We start from the raw sequence: 17,906 nt of genomic DNA on the forward strand, positions 1-17,906 counted from the left end.
TAGAGCTAGGGTTTCATCATGTCATCCAGCCTGGTCTCAAACTCCTGGCCTCAAGTGATCCACCTGCCTCAGCCTCCCAAAGTGCTGGGATAATAGGCGTGGGCCACCGCAACTGGCCAAGGCTTTTTCAACTCTTAAACTTCAGGAAAGATACCTGGCCAACCAGATAATATCCTCATTAGAATTATTCTTACATATGATTCTGCCTCCTAAAGAGAAAATAAGGCCCAGTTTCTCCTCTTTAAACTGATCACAGATTGGTCAACCATGGTGATTCAATCTCAGCACTTTGGAAGGCTGAGGTGAGAGAATCACTTGAGCCCAGGAGTTTGAGACCAGCCTGGGCAACATGGTGAGACCACATCTCCACCGAGAAATTTTTTTAAATTAGCCTGGCATGGTGGTGAGTGCCTGTGGTTCCAACTCAGGAGGCTGAGGCAGGAGGATCACTTAAGTCCTGAGGTCAAGGCTACAGTGAGCTGTGATCACACCACTACACTCCAGGCTGGGAGACAGAGCAAGACACCAACTCAAACAAAAAACAAAAAAACTGATCACAGAAGCAACAGCTTTCAAAGATTAGTTTACTTTTGTCTGTCCTGTGTCTTGGGTTCTGAGCATCACATCATAATTACTGGAGTTGCCTTCAGGGTGCTCATCAGAGGCAGTAGTTGGCACACAGTAGGCTTTGGGTTTCATTCGCAGAGCTTCCTGAGATCAGAGATCCACAGCAGTGGATGAGGGCCACAGTGTTGTTTGGGAAGCAGACGACACACTTATAGAGGAAACAGATACACAGAGGGCCATTATTTTTGATTTATTGCATTCTGAAGTACCCCGGGGGGAAGGGCCTGAGAACAGTCTGCTTTATCAGCAGTTCTAAAGCCTTATTACCTGAGATTTATATTCTGAGGGGGAAAAATCAAGATTGGATTATCAATACATATTTCCAGGAGATTTGCGTTTTGGCCCTGATAGAAGAACGCATACTAACCTGAAAAAGGCTACATGAGATTAAAGAAAGAAACAGCTAAACACCAAAAATCCTGGTGAGAGAGACATGGATTTAAAAGGCCAGCCACTCACTGTAGCGTGACAGCTCCCTCTGGGGTAGCCAGGAGCAGAGCATGAGCCACAGGCATGGAGCGTGGGCCATTAGGGCCACCTCCCCAGGAGCCCACAGCAGCCTAGGGAGGCCTTCGGAGCAGCTTTGCCTCTGCTGTGGTTACTTCTCATCGTCCCGCCCATAGTTAATCGTCTGTAAGGCCTGAGCTATGAGCATCGCCATCTCCCGGGTGCTGGCAGCAACAACTCTGCAAGCCATGAGGTCGAGGGGTCCACCTGGGGACAGAGAAGGAGAGAGCCAGTCACCTGGGTTACCAGAGAGGGCTGAACAATGTGGTATAACAACTTACCCACGTGCACACAGCACAGGAAACGGCACATGGAACTATGCCCAAGCCCCAACTCAGGTGGTCTAGGAGTGAATCTGACAAAGAATAGAGGGATGGAGCCTCTCCCGCCCCACCCCAGCGTGAAGGCAGTCAAGGGCTGCACAGTACAGAGTGCAGCTCTGAAGCTGCCACTGCCTTAGAGGTGGAGAACATAAAGTCCTAAGAAATGCAAGTGATGGGCTAGACCCGAACAGGGGAGCTACCCTTCTCAAGCTTGACTATGCAGAGGTGTCAGCCAGGGCTTGTGAAACAAAGGCTCTGCCTCAACAGGTCTGGGTGGGGCCAAAGCTGCCTGCCCACAGGTTCCTGGGGGTGCACCGCTGCTGTGGGGCCCACACACTAAGCACCTGGGGCAAGACAATAAAGCCCTGCATCTTCCTGGGGATATGAAACAGGTCTGACTGCATGGATAGAGACCCTCTTTCACATACATGAGCCTTCAGGTGCTCTAGTAGTAAAATCCAGAGTGATGGGACCTTTAAAATGTGGAATGGGGCTGTGGGTGCAGTGGCTCATGCCTGTAATCCCAGCACTGTGGGAGGCTAAGGTGCACGAATCATGAAGTCAGGAGTTCGAGACCGGTCTGGCTAACATGGTGAAACCCCTTCTCTACTAAAAACACAAAAAATTAGCTGGGCAGTGGTGGCATGTTCCTGTAATCCCAGCTACTCAGGAGGCAGAGGCAGAAGAATCGCTTGAACCTGGGAGGCAGAGGTTGCAGCGAGCTGAGATCGCACCACTGCACTCCAGCCTGGGCGACAGAGCGAGACTCTGTCTCAAAAACATACATACATACATACATACATATATACATACATACGTACATACATACATATATGTGGAATGGACCTGCCTAGTCGTCCTGCTGATGGCTGATACCTCTTCATTTTTATACCCTACTGATAGCTCAGTCAAGCCCTTCGAAAGGACAAACAGGAAACAAGTAGAAATCAAATTACAAAAGATCTGCCATCCGTGCCCAATAGATAAAAGTGAGCCACAGTGTTTCTGCTAAAAGCTGGGAGAGAATGGGATCTGATGGATTCACCTGGCTTATCTGCTGGAAACTACGTGGATGTAGCAGGCAGCACAGAGTTAGGGGCTCACTTACGCTCCCAGGAGCTCAGTCACTGGGCCTCAAGTGACCCTGAAGCAGGAGGAACAGTCATCTTCCAGAATCATTCTGCAAAACCCTACTGGACACTCATGCCCTGTGCTGATGCTGACCCAACACCAAGCTATGGGGCCTTGTGGAAGAAGCTAACCTCAGAAATTTGGGGACCGTGATACCTGCTCTGCCCACCTCACTGGATTCTTGTGGGAGCCCTTAGAAAACTGGTACCCAAACTCCATGGCTCAGGCCTGTAACCCCAACACTTTGGGAAGCCGAGACAGGCGGATCACCTGAGGTCAGGAGTTTGAGACCAGCCTGGCCAACATGGTGAAACCCCATCTCTACTAAAAATACAAAATTTAGCCGGGCATGGTGGCATGTGCCTGTAATCCCAGCTACTCGGGAGGCTGAGGCAGGAGAATCACTTGAACCCGGGAGGTGGAGGTTGCAGTGAGCCGAAATTGTGCCACTGCACTCCAGCCTGGGTGACTGACAGAGTGAGACTGTCTCAAAAAAAAAAGAAAACTGTCAGTGGTGTGTAAATGGGAAGTGGCAGTGCTGCTGCCATCTGGTCAAGATATCCTGATTCAACGGTGGAAAAGGATGGCAGGAAAGAGGTCAGCCTGGTGCAGGCCTCTGCTATCATGGCACCCTCGCATGCTCTCAACAACAGAAACTGTGGCCGGGCATCGTGGCTCATGCCTGTAATCCCAGCACTTTGGGAGGTCGAAGCAGGTGGATCATGAGGTCAGGAGTTTGAGACCAGCCTGGCCAACATGGTGAACCCTCGTCTTTACCAAAAATACAAAAATTAGCCAGGTGTGGTGGTGCACACCTGTAATCCCAGCTACTTAGGAGGCTGAGGCAGGAGAACTGCTTGAACTGGGGAGGCGGACAGTTTCAGTGAGCCGAGATCACACCACTGTACTCTAGCCTGTGCGACAGCAAGACTCTGTCTCAAAAAAAAAACCCGAAAAACCAAAAACTCTGGGGAAGGTGGGAAATTTAGTAAGTTGGGACCTCAGGAAGTGCCCCACCCATAGTGTCTCTCTGTCTAGTTTCTGCTGCTGCATCCCTAGGACAGGATAGCTCACCCGAAGTGTCTATCACGATGCCACCTGCTTCTCTGATGATGACTGTGGCAGCCGCCAGGTCCCAGCAGTGCAGGCCAAACTGGTAATAGGCATCCGCAGCCCCTGAGGCCAGGTGGCAGAGGGCCAATGTGGAGCTTCCGATCACTCGGACCCTGGGGAGAGGGAGGAGAGGACAGATGCAGGCGGGAGTAGAGCTTTTGCTGTGGTTTGCAAGCTGACTTCAGCCATGTACCCCGGCTGAGCATGTTTCCCTAGTGAAAAATGAGGCATAGCTCTGCCACCAAAGCTCTGGAGGCAGAATGTAGGGCCTGGAGCCGCCGACCAACAGGACTCTGCCAGACACAAATGTTCTGTGCCGTGATAGCTCCCAGCCAACCTGGCTACTGAGCACCTGAGATGCAGCAACCAGAGAACTGAATCCTTCCTCTACTGAACATGACATTAAGTGTCAGTGGCCTCACACGGCTAGAGGTCACAGCACAGCCCTACTGGGAAGGTGAGCGACAAAGAGGATTCACTGGGCTTTGATAAACCTGTCTGATGCCAGGTCCACTTGGGAAGGACTTTAAGTACTCACACCATTCACTGGTTGAGCTGCATGAGGTCAGTTCCATGGATTCTGATCAAGAGGGACACAGGTGCCCACCCATCTCCAGAGCCCTGGCTATTTAGGAGCATCTACTGCAGGCAGGTGCCTCACGGGGCTTGCCTGAGCCTGGTGTTCATGTGCCCCTCCCACTTCTTCCACACCAGGCTTCCTCCTCAAATCCCACAGGAGTTTTAGCAAGCCCACATTCCGTTCTTCCTCCTCTGGCTGCAGGGTGTTCCCTGAACTGAACATCATACCCATGTGCCTTGGCGTGCAGTAGCCGCTCCATGTTACTCAGGAACAGCTTCAGGGTTGCAGGGTCACGCTTGGGGCCAATTTCTGTCAGAACCAAGGCCTTTGAGAGATCTGTAAAAAAAAAAAAATTTCCTATCACCAGAAAAATCAAGTCTTGGTTCTAACTAAGGAGTACAGACTTCAAATGTGAGCCTTTCTTTCTCATAGTAAGTAAGGATCATGTTTCGAGTGGTTCATGCTGAATGCTTTTCTGATAGCTATGTTGAAAAGGAAGGATGGGCCCGGTGCAGTAGATCATGCCTGTAATCCTAGCACTTTGGGAGGCTAAAGAAGGAGGATCACCTGAGGCCATGAGTTCCAGACCAGCCTGAGCAAGATGGTGAGACTCCATCTCTACCAAAAAAATTAAAAATAGCTAGGCATGGTGGCACACACCTGTAGTTGCAGCTAATGAGGAGGCTGAGGTGGGAGGATTGCTTGAGCCCAGTAGTTCCAGGCTGCTGTGAGTCATGATTGCACCACTGCATTCCAACCTGGCAGGGACAGAGCATGGCCCTGTTTCTTAAAAAAAAAAAAAAAAAAAAAAAAGGAACAAAAAAATCACCATCATTCAATCAAAAAGAAGAACAAAATGACTCCAAACTGGGAATACTCAATGTTCAGAGGGGAAAAATATCTCATCAACCATCTAGCTGCTGCGATCACTAAGATGGAAATATCATTTTCTTGGAGAAACAACTTTTAAATAATGCTGCTTTGGAAAGGGAGGCTGCAGGAATGAGCTCTCAGGATGCAGGGGGGCTGACGCCTGGAATTCATGGCCCGCCATTTATGTAACAGTGGGCGAGGCTGCCAGGGCCGGCAAGCCTGACTCAGGGCGGGACGTGACTGGGATTCTGCTCCTGTCCCTGACTCACTGCTGGGGATCCGAGCAGTTTGTGCTGGCTGTGCCACACACCCAAACACAGCTAAACCCCGGTCATGTCCCATCAGGCCTCAATGCTCAGGCAGGACATAGACAAACCAGGTGTGCTCAAGGACAAAAAAAAAAGTCACTCTTCAAGTCAGGAGTAAACAGCTTCTATCACATTACTACACTAATGGGCCCAGTTCTGTGTCACCACTTCCAAATCCTCCTCTCACCCAGGAAGTCTCTCAGCCAGAATCCAAGTCCAAGTGCCCCTTTTCTTCTGTGGGAGCTCTCATTTTACACCTTAAAAATACTTCTGCGAAACACCTGGCTCCACACCAAACCAACCTGCCCTCAGGAGGTCCAGATCAATCATTGCTAGCCACGCCCAGCACTGAAGCTGAGTTATGACGCACTCCTGGCCTGGGAATGGGCAACAGGCCCTCCACTGATACCACCTGAGCCCTACAGCTGCCACCCACAGCTCGGACAAGGGGCGGCTGCTCCAGGTGCTCCCTAATCCATGCAGGATCTGCAGACAGGCTCCAGCTAACCCCTCCATCCCTTATCCTCCAAACCCCACCCTCACCTGGCCACAGAGATGGTGTTTTTTCTAGAGGGTAAAAAAAGGCTTCTATTGAAGAAAAAGATATTAGCAGGCCAAGGCTGAGTGGGCACTCAATAAACAGTTACTGAATGAATGAGTGTGTTCCTTCAAATGCCAGCACTCAAGAAGGTAGGATTAGAGTCTTTGTTTTGGTTTGGTTCATTAAATTACTAAGATTTTAGTTTATGGGAGAAATGTTTGAGCCAGTAGAATTTTGTTGGCTAATCTAAAAATCTAAATAGTATATACAATACTGATTTTGGGCAAACTAATACTGAAATACAAATATTTTAGTTAAAAAATGCTCTTTTGGGCCGGCCAAACAAAAGGTGGCTCACACCTGTAATCCCAGCACTTTGGGAGGCTGAGGCGGGCGGATCACCTGAAGTCAAGAGTTCAAGACCAGACTGACCAACGTAGAGAAACCCCATCTCTACTAAAAATACAAAATTAGCCAGGCGTGGTGGCGCACACCTGTAATCCTAGCTACTCGAGAGGCTGTGGCAGGAGAATCACTTGAACCTGGGAGACAGAGGATGCAGTGAGCCAAGATCACACCACTGCACTCCAGCCTGGATGACAGAGGGAGACTTTGTCTCAAAACAACAACAATAATGAGACACTTCTACACATCTGTTAGAATGGACAAACTACACTAACTATAACAAGCGCTGCCAAGGATGCGGACCAACAGGAACTCTCATCCATGGCTGGTGGAATGCAAAACTTTAGTGGATAACTTGGCAGTTTCTTACAAATCTAAACATACTCTTACGTACCGCCCAGCAATCGTGCTCCTTGTTCACCCAAGGAGTGGAAAACTTACATTTTCACATAAAAACTTTCACACCAGTGTTGAGAGCAGGTTTATTCATAGCTGCCAACACTTAGAAGCAACCAGGAGTCCTTTAGTAGGTGAATAAACAAACTGTGGTACATCCAGGCAACAGAATATTGTCCAGCACTTAAAGGAAATGAGCTACCAAGGCATGAGAAGATACGGAGGAACTTTAAATGCATATTGCTGGGTGAAAGAGCCCAATCTGAAAAGCTACACACCATATGATTCCAACTCCATGACATTCTGAAAAAGTCAAAACTATGGAAACAGTAAAAAGATGAGTGGCTACCAGGGGCTGGGGGGAGGGATGAATAGGTGGAGCATGGAGGCTTTTTAGGGCAGCAAAACTATTCCATATGATACCGTAATGGTGGATTCATTACAACACCAACAGTGAAGCCTAATGCAAACTATGAACTTTGGGTGATAATAACGTGTCTGATTTTAACAAATGCACCATTCTGCAGGGGATATTGATGGATGGGGAGGCTGTACATGTGTGGGGACAGGAGGTGTATGGGAACTCTCTCTCTGCACCTTCTGCTCAATTTTGCTGAAAACCTAAAAAACAGAGAAAGAGGGAGGAAGGGCAGGGAGAGAGGGAAGAAGGAGGAAGAGGGCAAAGAGGGGGAGAAGAGGAAGGGAGGAAAATGAAAGGGAAGGAGAAAAGAAAAAAATGGGATGGCTTGCATGTTACTTTAGACAGGAAATCAAGGAAGAATGAACTGTCCCAGAGGAGGCCACAGGGGACAAGAAAGTGCAGTGGCAATGATATCCTGTCTAATCCTGCCCTATTTATAATTTACTCATCTAACTTCAAATCTTACACATGTGCATACATGTACGCAAACACAGTGCTTTCTTTCTTTCTTTTTTTTTTTAAGACAGAGTATCACTCCATCACCCAGTCTGGAGTGCAATGGCGCCATCTCAGCTCGCTGCAACCTCTGCCTCCCAGGTTCAAGCAATTCTCCTCTCTCAGCCTCCCAAGTAGCTAGGATTACAGGCACCCACCACCATGCCTGGCTGACTTTTGTATTTTTAGTAGACACAGGATTTCACCATACTGGTCAGGCTGGCCTCAAACACCTGACCTCAGATGATCAACCCACCTTGCACAGTGATTCTTAAAAACAGTTTTATAGGTTATTCTGTTGCTTGCTCTTTCAATATAAAAACATCTCATATACATCTTTTGCCATCAGTCCCTTACTCTTAACAGCTGCACTCTATTCCATCCAGTGCAACAGCTGCAATTTATGTCAAGATTTCCCTGAAGATGAACATTTTCCATTTTTATTGTAAACAATGCAGTCATAAATATATTTTCTATAGAGTTATAAACAGTCATATTGATTTTTTTTCAAGAGAGATTAACACAGTGGGATTTCTCAGTCAAAGGGTGTGTATATTTTAGGTTTTGATATAATTTTCCAAATTGCTCTTTGGGGAAGCTGAATCAATTGCATATACGCCCCCGTCAACCCCACTGGGCTCTGAGGGATCCTGTGCTACTTCCAAATCCCTAACAGGCAGGCTCACTCTGGAGATACACTCTACAAGTGATTTTCTCTGAGCAGTAAAATCAAGACAGTGAAATCCTAACACACAGGGCATTTCCTGGCACCAGTGTTAATGACCCTGGGAAGAGATGAAGGAAGACACTGAAGATTTCCCCCCTGGAACTAGGAGCTGAGCAGTCAATTTCCACTGGGAGATAAGCACCTCACCCGTCTCCCCACACCTGAGGGCAGAGATGAGCACAGAGTGGGCGAGCAGAAGAAAGTCCCCTGGTGCCAGCCTAGACAGGCAGGCACTCCCCATGCCAGGGCTGGTGCAGGAAGGGCAGGGATCTTCCAACCAAGTGCCCTGGGGTATTTCACAAAGGGAAGTTAATTCGTGTGTAGGAAACAGAAATTTTTCACTTGTTCACACGGTGACCAGGCCCTCAGTCTTCCCGACAGGCCTGTGTGAGCACTTCCCAACCTCCGTGCCACCGCCCCTGTGCAATGGATGAGGAACCCAAGCTTGGAGAAGTGACATGAGCTGCTCAGGCCACGGAGCTCTTACATGGTGGGGCCAGACTTGTCTGTTGATTTTGTTAAGGCAGGAGTTTATTCCATACTTTTCCAGTTTGTGAAAAGCTTGCTCTGAATTCAGCACCTTCCTCTTCTGGCCTCCCTGAATTAATTCCTTCTCATTGTTGCCAACATAACGTTTTCCCAAATGAAATCAAGAACAGAGTATAAGCTGGGTGTAGTGGCTCATGCCTCTAATCCCAGCACTTTAGGAGGCCAAAGGAGGCGTTTCATTTAAGGCCAGGAGTACAAGACCAGCCTGGACAACATAGGGAAACCCCGTCACTACTAAAAATACACACATACACACACACAATTAGCCAGGCGTGGTGGCACACATTTGTAATCCAAGCTACTGGAGAGGCTAAAGCACAAGAATTGCTTGAACCCGGAAGGCGGAGGTTGCAGTGAGCCAAGATCATGCCACTGCACTCCAGCCTGGGCAACTGAGCCTGAACGTCACACACACACACAAAAAACAGTATAAAAAGAACAGAATGTAAAGGAGGTCTGAATGTTGCCCTCTAAAGGCAAAATGCTTTCTGCCATTTTATTTTGCCCCAGATAAGGGGGAAAAAACTTACGACAACCCCTACTTAATTCTGTCTTATATTATGATGATTTCTGACTAGTTACCCACAATTACTATGATTTTTGTATTGTATTACCCTTTGTCCTATATTTACTATATTTTAGGTATTAAACACTAATATATATCTTTTTAATTTCAAATATTCTGTGATTTCATGTGTGGCAGGGAACAGGGAGTTACTGCTTAATAGAGTTCTTTGTAGCAACAAACATTTGGGAAATATATAGTGCTGAGGATTATATAACATTGTGACTATAACTAATGTTATTGAATTAGGTATGCTTAAGAATAATTAGAATGGAAAATTGTATTTACATACATTTTACTACAATAAAACTATCCAGTAGATTTTGAAATAGGGCATCTCTGTATATTCTTTCAATAAATGGACTTTAGAATGAAAATGAATAGTTGGTGACTTCCGACCATTTGGAAACCACTGCTCTGGTTGGGCAATGCTAAGTTAAAATACCAGGGTGTCAGAGAATATGCTGTCTTAAAAGAAACTTTACAACTGAAATGATGAGGGAAGTCATTTGTGTACACTGCAATATGTACTCATGAGCTGGGCATGGTGGCTCATGCCTGTAATCCCAGCAATCTGGGAGGCTGAGGTACGCCAATCACTTTGAGGTCAGGACTTCAAGACCAGCCTGGTCAACGTGGCAAAATCCTATCTCCACCAAAAATACAAAAATTCACCAGGCCTGGTGGTGTGTGCCTGTAGTTCCAGCTACTCAGGAGGCTAAGTCTGGAGAATCACTTGAGCCCAGGAAGTAGAGGTTGCAGTGAGCCGAGATCAGCCACTGCACTCCAGTGTGGGTGACAGTGAGACTCCAACTCAAAAAAAAAAAAAAAACAGAAAGAAAAAATAAAGAAATATGTACTCGGAGTAAGAGGCAGCTGTGCTTTAACTAGAAAACATGCCTGTGGGCACAAGCTGGTTTTGTTGGATATATAACTTCTGTGACTACACTTTCATCAGTGTGCTGTTTTGGAGTTTTTTTTTGAGACAGAGTCTGGCTCTGTTTTATTTTCCTAGGAGTAGCTGTTAATGGACCATTCATCTGAAAGAATCAGGACATGTCTATAGATATATGCATTGGTAGCCTGAGCACACTAGCTCACACCTATAATCCCAGCACTTTGGGAGGCTGAGGCAGGAGGTTTATTTGAGACCAGAAGTTTGAGACCAGCCTGGGCCACATAGCAAGACCCCTATCTGCACAAAAAATTTAAAAATTAGCTGGGTGTGGTGGTGCATGCCTGTAGTTCCAGCTACTCCAAGGGCTAAGGTGGGAGGATTGCTTAAGCCCAGGAGTTCAAGGTAACAGGAGCTATGATTGCGTCACTGCACTCCAGCCTGGGCAACAGAGCCAGACTCTGTCTCAAAAAAACCCTCCTGGCCTCCCATAGTGCTGGGATTACAGGTGTGAGCCACTGTGTTCAGCCTACTAGTGCATGTATCTATAGACATGCCCTGATTCTTACAGACATACAGACCATAAAGAGCTACTCCTCGGAAAATAAAATTTAGCTTCATTTAACTTAAAAACATATGTACTAGACAGAACAATACTGCCAGGGGCTCAGGAGAAGGGCGTGGGAGAAGCTGCTTCCTGGCTGCAGTGTTCACTGTGGATGATGGAGATGTTCTGGAGCACGATGGAGGCACAGCACTGGGAAGGTGCTGAATGCCACTGACTTGTTTGCTTTACAATGGCTAATTTTAGGTTGATTTTGATCTCAATAAGTTATTTTATTTAAACCCAAGTAATTTTAATGGAAAAAGTACTTTTTAGAAGCCTGAAAAAGACAGAATTGGAAATCTATGTAATGGCCCATAGTTTTTAAACCTCTCCAAATTCCCTGATAAAACAGAGCAACTCGGAGAACAAAAAATGCAACCATAGACGTTGTCTACCAAAAAAAAAACGTATCTGCGAGGTCTATCCACACTCCCAATACAAGCGGACAGGGCAACCCTGCAGCAGCTACAGGTGCACAGGGCACCAGAACCTGTGTGGGAAGAAGGGGGAAGCACAGGAAGACAGGAGAGCCTCACAAGCCACCCCAGCAGCCCCTCAGGGGCACTGCCTTGGGGACTGTGCTTGCAGGAGTCCTGGGTCCCTGGTGCGGGTGGGGAAGCTGAGAGGGAGGAGCCGCTGCCTTGTGGTCGCTCCCAATTGACTCCTCAGGGCTTGTCCTCTCAGGACAGGACCCAGCACTGAATAGAAACTCGTGGAGTGAATTCCAAGGCCACCAGACAGGAAGAACAGGGCAGAAGAAGGTAAGGTCCAGATAACCGCAAAGAAGAGAAAAAGAGCCAAAAATCTAAAGACAAGGCCAATTTTTTTAGTACTTCACAAAAACACTGAAGAGGGAGCTCTAGAACCATGAAAACTACAAACGCTGTCTAGAGCCAACCCACCCCTGCTCTCCAAGCCCCCAAAGCCCAGGAATCCAATGTCAAGTAACAACTAAAAAGAATTATGGTTGAATCCTACACACAATTATCCTAAGAAAAAAAGAGTAAGGAGCAGAGTAACATGTCTGAGTCAATAAAAGAATTTTGCCAAAAAAGATCTGACCACGAAATAGGAGTAATAAAGAGTATCAGGAAATAACAGTGTAATCCAAATTAGAGGTCATGGAACTTAGGAAAAACTACATAATGGAAAAATTTCAGAAGACAAACTAAAAGGTACGGTGAATAAACACACAGATTATGCTTTGCAAGAAATTGAGCGTGAAAGGAGGAAACTTTTAAATAAGAAAATTGGTGCTAAAGATAAAAAGGAAAAGGCCAGGTGAGGTGGCTCACGCCTGTAATCTCAGCACTTTGGGAGGCTGAGGTGGGCAGATCATTTGAGGTCAGGATTTCGAGATCAGCCTGACCAACATGGTGAAACCCCATCTCTACTAAAAATACAAAAAAATTAGCTGGGTGTGGTGGCCCACACCTGTAATCCCAGCTACTTGGGAGGCTGAGGCAGGAGAATTGCTTGAACCTGGGAAGTGGAGGTTACAGTGGGCCCAGATTGCACCACTGCATTGCAGCCTGGGCGACAGAGTGAGACTCCATCTCAAAAAAATAAAATTAAAAATAAATAAAAACGATACAAGAGGAAATGATACTGAAGGCCCAATATATATTCAAGTCCCAAAAGACAAAAAGCAAAGAAACACAATTTGGAAATAAAAAAATATTAAAAACTGTAATAAAACAATACTCTTCTAGGCTGGGCGAAGTGGCTTACGCCTGTAATCCCAGCACTCTGGGAGACTGAGGCGGGTGGATCACCTGAAGTCAGAAGATTGAGACCATCCTGGCCAAGATGGTGAAACCCCATCTCTACTAAAAATACAAAAATTAGGGTCAGGTGCAGTGGCTCACACCTGTAATCTCAGCACTTTGGGAGCCCAAGGAGGGCGGATCACCTGAGGTCGAGAGTTGAAGACCAACCTGACCAACATAAAGAAACTCCATCTCTACTAAAAATACAAAATTAGCCAGGCGTGATTACACATGCCTGTAGTTCCAGCTACTTAGGAGGCTGAGGCAAGAGAATCGCTTGAACCCGGGAGGTGGAGGTTGCAGTGAGCCAAGATCGTTCCATTGCACTCCAGCCTGGACAACAAAAGCGAAACTCTGTCTCAAAAATAGATAAATAAATTAGCCAGGTGTGGTGGCAGGTGCCTGTAATTCCAGCGACTGAGGAGGCTGACGTAGGAGAATTGCTTGAACCTGGGAGGTAGAGGTTGCAGTGAGCTGAGACTGTACCATTGCACTCCAGCCTGGGCGACAAGAGCAAGACCCCGTCTCAAAAAAGAAAAGAAAACTCTTCTAAAATTTAAAAAAAGGCCTGTTGTGGTGGCTCACACCTGTAATCCCAGCACTTTGGGTGGTCAAGGTGGGTGGATCACCTGAGGTCAGGAGTTCAAGACCAGCCTGGAAAACATGGTGAAATCCTGTCTCCACTAAAAGTACAAAAATTAGCCGGGCATGTTGGTGCATGCCTGCAATCCCAGCTACTTGGGAGGCTGAGGCAGGAAACTGTTTGAACCTGGGAGGTGGAGGTTGCAGTAAACCAAGATCATACCCCTGCACTCCAGCCTGGGCAACAGAGTGAGACTCTGTCTCAAAAAAAAAAGATTTTGGGAAAACCTATCTACCACTGTAAGCCTGACAACTTTCCGACACTTCAAGAGCTCTCCTGAGGAGTGGTGATATTAATATGACATTTTTAGTATTTTATTAAAAACTACATCAACATTTAGAAGAGCTGAAAGTCTCAGTGAAATCATTTCCCAAATGACCAATGCATAATGTTATAACATCAACAATGGACAAAAAGATCCATTCAAAGTACAAGACAGCCCAGTGGATTTCAGTGTAACAGTACCAACAAATCCACTGCTACGTCATTAGATTTCACACTGCAACTAACCTTCAAGACATCACTACTTGTTGAGTATTGGTTTGATATCAAATAATAATGCCCTCAATTATCTGAAAAGAGATTTAAAATATTTCTCCTTTTTCCAACTATGTATCTGTGTGATGTTAGATAGTTTTTAAGATATCAAAAACAGGCTGGGTGTGGTAGCTCACGCCTGTAATCCCAGCACTTTCAGAGGCTGAGGTGGGAGGATGGCTTGAAGCCAGAAATTCGAGACCAGCCTGGGAAATCTTTTTTTTTTTTCTGGAGATGGAGTTTCGCTCTTGTTACCCAGGCTGGAGTGCAATGGTGCGATCTCAGCTCACCACAACCTCCGCCTCCTGGGTTCAGGCAATTCCCCTGCCTCAGCCTCCTGAGTAGCTAGGATTACAGGCACGCGCCACTATGCCCAGCTAATTTTTCGTATTTTTAGTAGAGACGGGGTTTCACCATGTTGGCCAGGATGGTCTCGATCATGAGATCCACCCGCCTCGGCCTCCCAAAGTGCTGGGATTACAGGCGTGAGCCACCGCGCCCGATGGGAAATCTTTTAAATTTTAATCTTTTGTAGAGACCCTGTCTCTACAAAGTTATTTTTTAAATTAGCCAGGCGTGGTGGTGAGCACCTGTAGTGCTAGCTATTTGGGAGCCTGAGGTGGGAGGATCATTTGGGCCCTGGAGTTGGAGGCTGCAGTGGATCACACCACTGTACTCCACTGTGGTCAACAGAGCAAGACTGTCTCTTTAAAAAAATTAAAAAATGAAGACTTCAAAACAACTTATTACAACAGAGTTGAATACTGAAGCAGATATGAGAATCTAGTTGTCTTACATCAAGCCAGACATAAAGAAATTTGGAAAAAATGTAAAACTATCCCATTGGCATCACTAAAGTTATTTTTATTTTGGAAAATATGATTATTTCCCATAAACATATATTATTCATGTTAGAATCTAATGATTTTTCATCTTAAAATGAATAAATAAATATTTTAAAGGCCTTTTGGCAGGGCGTGGTGGCGCTCGCCTGTAGTCCCAGCTACTCGGGAGGCTAAGGCAGGAGAATCGCTTGAACCTGGGAGGTGGAAGTTGCAGTGAGCCAAAATCACGACACTACACTCCAGCCTGGACGACAGTGAGACTCTGTCTCAAAAAAAAAAAAAAAAAAGAAAGAGAAATAAATAAATATTTTAAAGGCCTTCAGTAATTTTTTCAGGAGTATGAATGGGTTGGTCCTAAGATCAAAAAGCTTTAAAAATGCTATACTAGAAAATGTACTTCATGCCACCAGAATGACTGGAGAAGTATCAGCACGCAAGACAGTGGTGGTGGTAAATGTGTACCTACCTGTGGAACCAAGACTGAATGACGGCTTTGAAGTGCTGCACGCAATGGTTGGGTGCTTTCCCAGTGAGTATGCAGTGCAACCATCCAGAGGTAGACAGATGATGGGGAGAGGACACCATCCATAGAACAAGCTTGTCAACTGTTACTGAGAGTAAAGGTTATCTTTTTAAGAGACGGGGTTGAGGCCGGGCAAGGTGGCTTATGCCTGTAATCCCAGCACTTTTGGAGGCCAAGGCGGGTGGATCACCTGAGGTCAGGAGTTCGAGACCAGCCTGGCCAATATGGTGAAACCACATCACTACTAAAAATACAAAAATTAGCCAGGCACAGAGGCAAGTGCCTGTAATCCCAGCTACTTAGGAGGCTGAGGCAGGAGAGTCAATTCAACCCAGGAGGTGGAGGTTGCAGTTAGCAAGATCATGCCACTGTACTCCAGCCTGGGTGACAGAGCGAGACTCTGTCTCAAAAAAATAATAATAATAAAACAAAAGAAAAAAAAAGAGATGGGGTCTCACTCTTGTCGCCCTGGCTGTTGTTCAGTGATGCAGTCACGGCTCACCATAGCCTCAACCTCTCAGGCTCAGGTGATCCTCCCACCTCAGCCTCCCAAGTAGCTGGGACTACAGGCCCATGCCACCATGCCTGGCTAAATTTTATATTTTTAGTAGAGAGATGGGATTTTGCCATGTTGGCCAGGCTGCTCTCAAACTCTTGGGCTCAAGCAATCTGCCTGCCTTGGCCTCCCAAAGTGCTAGGATTACACCCAGCCAACCATCTCAACTTCTTGAGTAGCTGGGACTACAGGTGTGTGTCACCATATCCAGTTAATTTTTAAATTATCTGTAGAGATACAATCCTGCTATGTTGCTCAAGCTGGTGTTTTAACGCCTGGACTGAAGCCATCCTCCTCCCTCAGCCTCCCAAAGCACTGAGATTATCGGTACAAGCCACCGTGCATGGCCGGGATATCATTTTGTAAACATATACTGGAGTATAGTAAGAAGTGAGGGAAGAGGAGTTACAAGATAAATTAAGTGACCCATAAAGGAGGGAATTAGGTATATTCTCTAAAAATTTTGATACAAAAGAAATTATTAGAACAAAAATACAGACTTTTCTAAATATTAAAATTATACTCAAAGAACAAAAGCAAGTAAGATAACTGCTTATTTAAAAACACACCTAAAGTAAACAATGGCCAGTTAAACCTTTTTTTTTGGAGACAGAGTCTTGTTCCATTGCCAGGATGGAGTGCAGTGGCACGATCTCAGCTCACTGCAACCTCCGCCTCTCGGGTTCAAGCAATTCTCCTGCCTCAGCCTCCCGAGTAGCTGGGACTACAGGCACATGCCATCATGCCCAGCTAATTTTTGTATTTTTAATAGAGACACGGTTTCACCATGTTGGCCAGGATGGTCTTGATCTCTTGACCTCGTGATCCACCCGCCTTGGCCTCCCAAAGTGCTGGGATCACAGGTGTGAGCCACCGCGCCCTGAAACCATTACATTTTTAAATGGTTATCTACAGGAGGAGGAAGAGGCTGAGGGGACAGAAACAGAGGCTAAACACCTTGGAATAGATTTTGTTTTATAGATTTGACTTTGAAACACTGTACTTTTTTAAAACATAATTGTCAAACAAGATCAAAATTTCAAAAACTAACCCCTTTAAATTATAAACAAAGTGCAACAAATGTATCTAAATGATTATCCTCGTTGGTGGCATAACTAGAGGGAGCAGAGAGGACCCACTTAATTGAACTTTGCAGTGACCTGACAAGACATCCCACTGGGAGGTGCACTAAGGACAAAATGATAAAGGAAAGCAAAGTGAAGAAAAAAAAAATTAAAAAAAAAAACAAAACTAACAATTGCTGATGGAGGGCTAGTATTGTTATTCTGAAACGGATCTGCGTGTATTGTGGGAATAAAGCAAACAAGTTAACTGCGATTATTACTAATTGGTTCATCCCTGGTGTCACTGTGAGTCAGGGTTTTTGGCATGGGGGAAAGGAAACATAAGAGTTAAGCAGAAAAGCTTGTGGTCATGCATCTGAGTTAAAAACATCCACATAACTCATGAGTTCTATATTAAAAACATGGCCAGGTTCAGTGGCTCATGCCTGTAACCCCAGCAGTTTGGGAGGCTGAGGCAAAAGGACCACTTGAGGTCAGGAGTTTGTGACCAGCCTGGCCAACATCGTGAAGCCCTGTCTCTACTAAAAAATTCAAAAAAAAAGTAGCCAGGCATGGTGAAGTGTGCCTGTAGTCCCAGCTACTCAGGAGTCTGAGGCAGGAGAACTGCTTTAACCTGGGAGGTGGAAGTTGCAATGAGCCAAGACTGCACCACTACACTCTAGCCTGGGTAACAGAGAGAGACCCTGTCTCAAAAAACAAAAACAAACAAAAAAGCCAGGTGCGGTGGCTCACGCCTGTAATCCCAGCACTTTGGGAGGCTAAGGCAGGCAGATCACAAGGTCAGGAGATTGAGACTATCCTGGCCAACATGGTGAAACCCTGTCTCTACTAAAATAGAAAAAATTAGCCAGTCGTGGTGGTGCACGCTGTAGTCCCAGCTACTCA

The 17,906-nt window shown here is 46.1% G+C and overlaps 1 protein-coding gene across 2 annotated transcripts in view; it reads right to left on the minus strand.

Moving 5' to 3' along the window:
* Positions 1–802: 802 nt before the first annotated feature.
* Positions 803–17,906, minus strand: part of IMPA2 (inositol monophosphatase 2) — a 55,484-nt gene continuing 38,380 nt past the window's right edge. For both annotated transcript variants that reach the window (XM_012470063.3, XM_012470064.3), the window contains exons 6-8: positions 4,509–4,617; positions 3,663–3,814; positions 803–1,341 (exon numbers count right to left, since the gene is read on the minus strand). In XM_012470063.3, coding sequence (XP_012325486.2) covers positions 1,226–1,341; positions 3,663–3,814; positions 4,509–4,617 — 377 coding nt within the window. In that variant the 3' untranslated portion in view covers positions 803–1,225. The remainder of the gene's footprint in view (positions 1,342–3,662; positions 3,815–4,508; positions 4,618–17,906) is intronic.

Source organism: Aotus nancymaae, unplaced genomic scaffold, assembly GCF_030222135.1.
Source record: "Aotus nancymaae isolate 86718 unplaced genomic scaffold, 86718_ANA_hifiasm-v0.15.2.pri h1tg000020l, whole genome shotgun sequence".
In the NCBI taxonomy this organism is placed as follows: Eukaryota; Metazoa; Chordata; class Mammalia; order Primates; family Aotidae; genus Aotus; species Aotus nancymaae.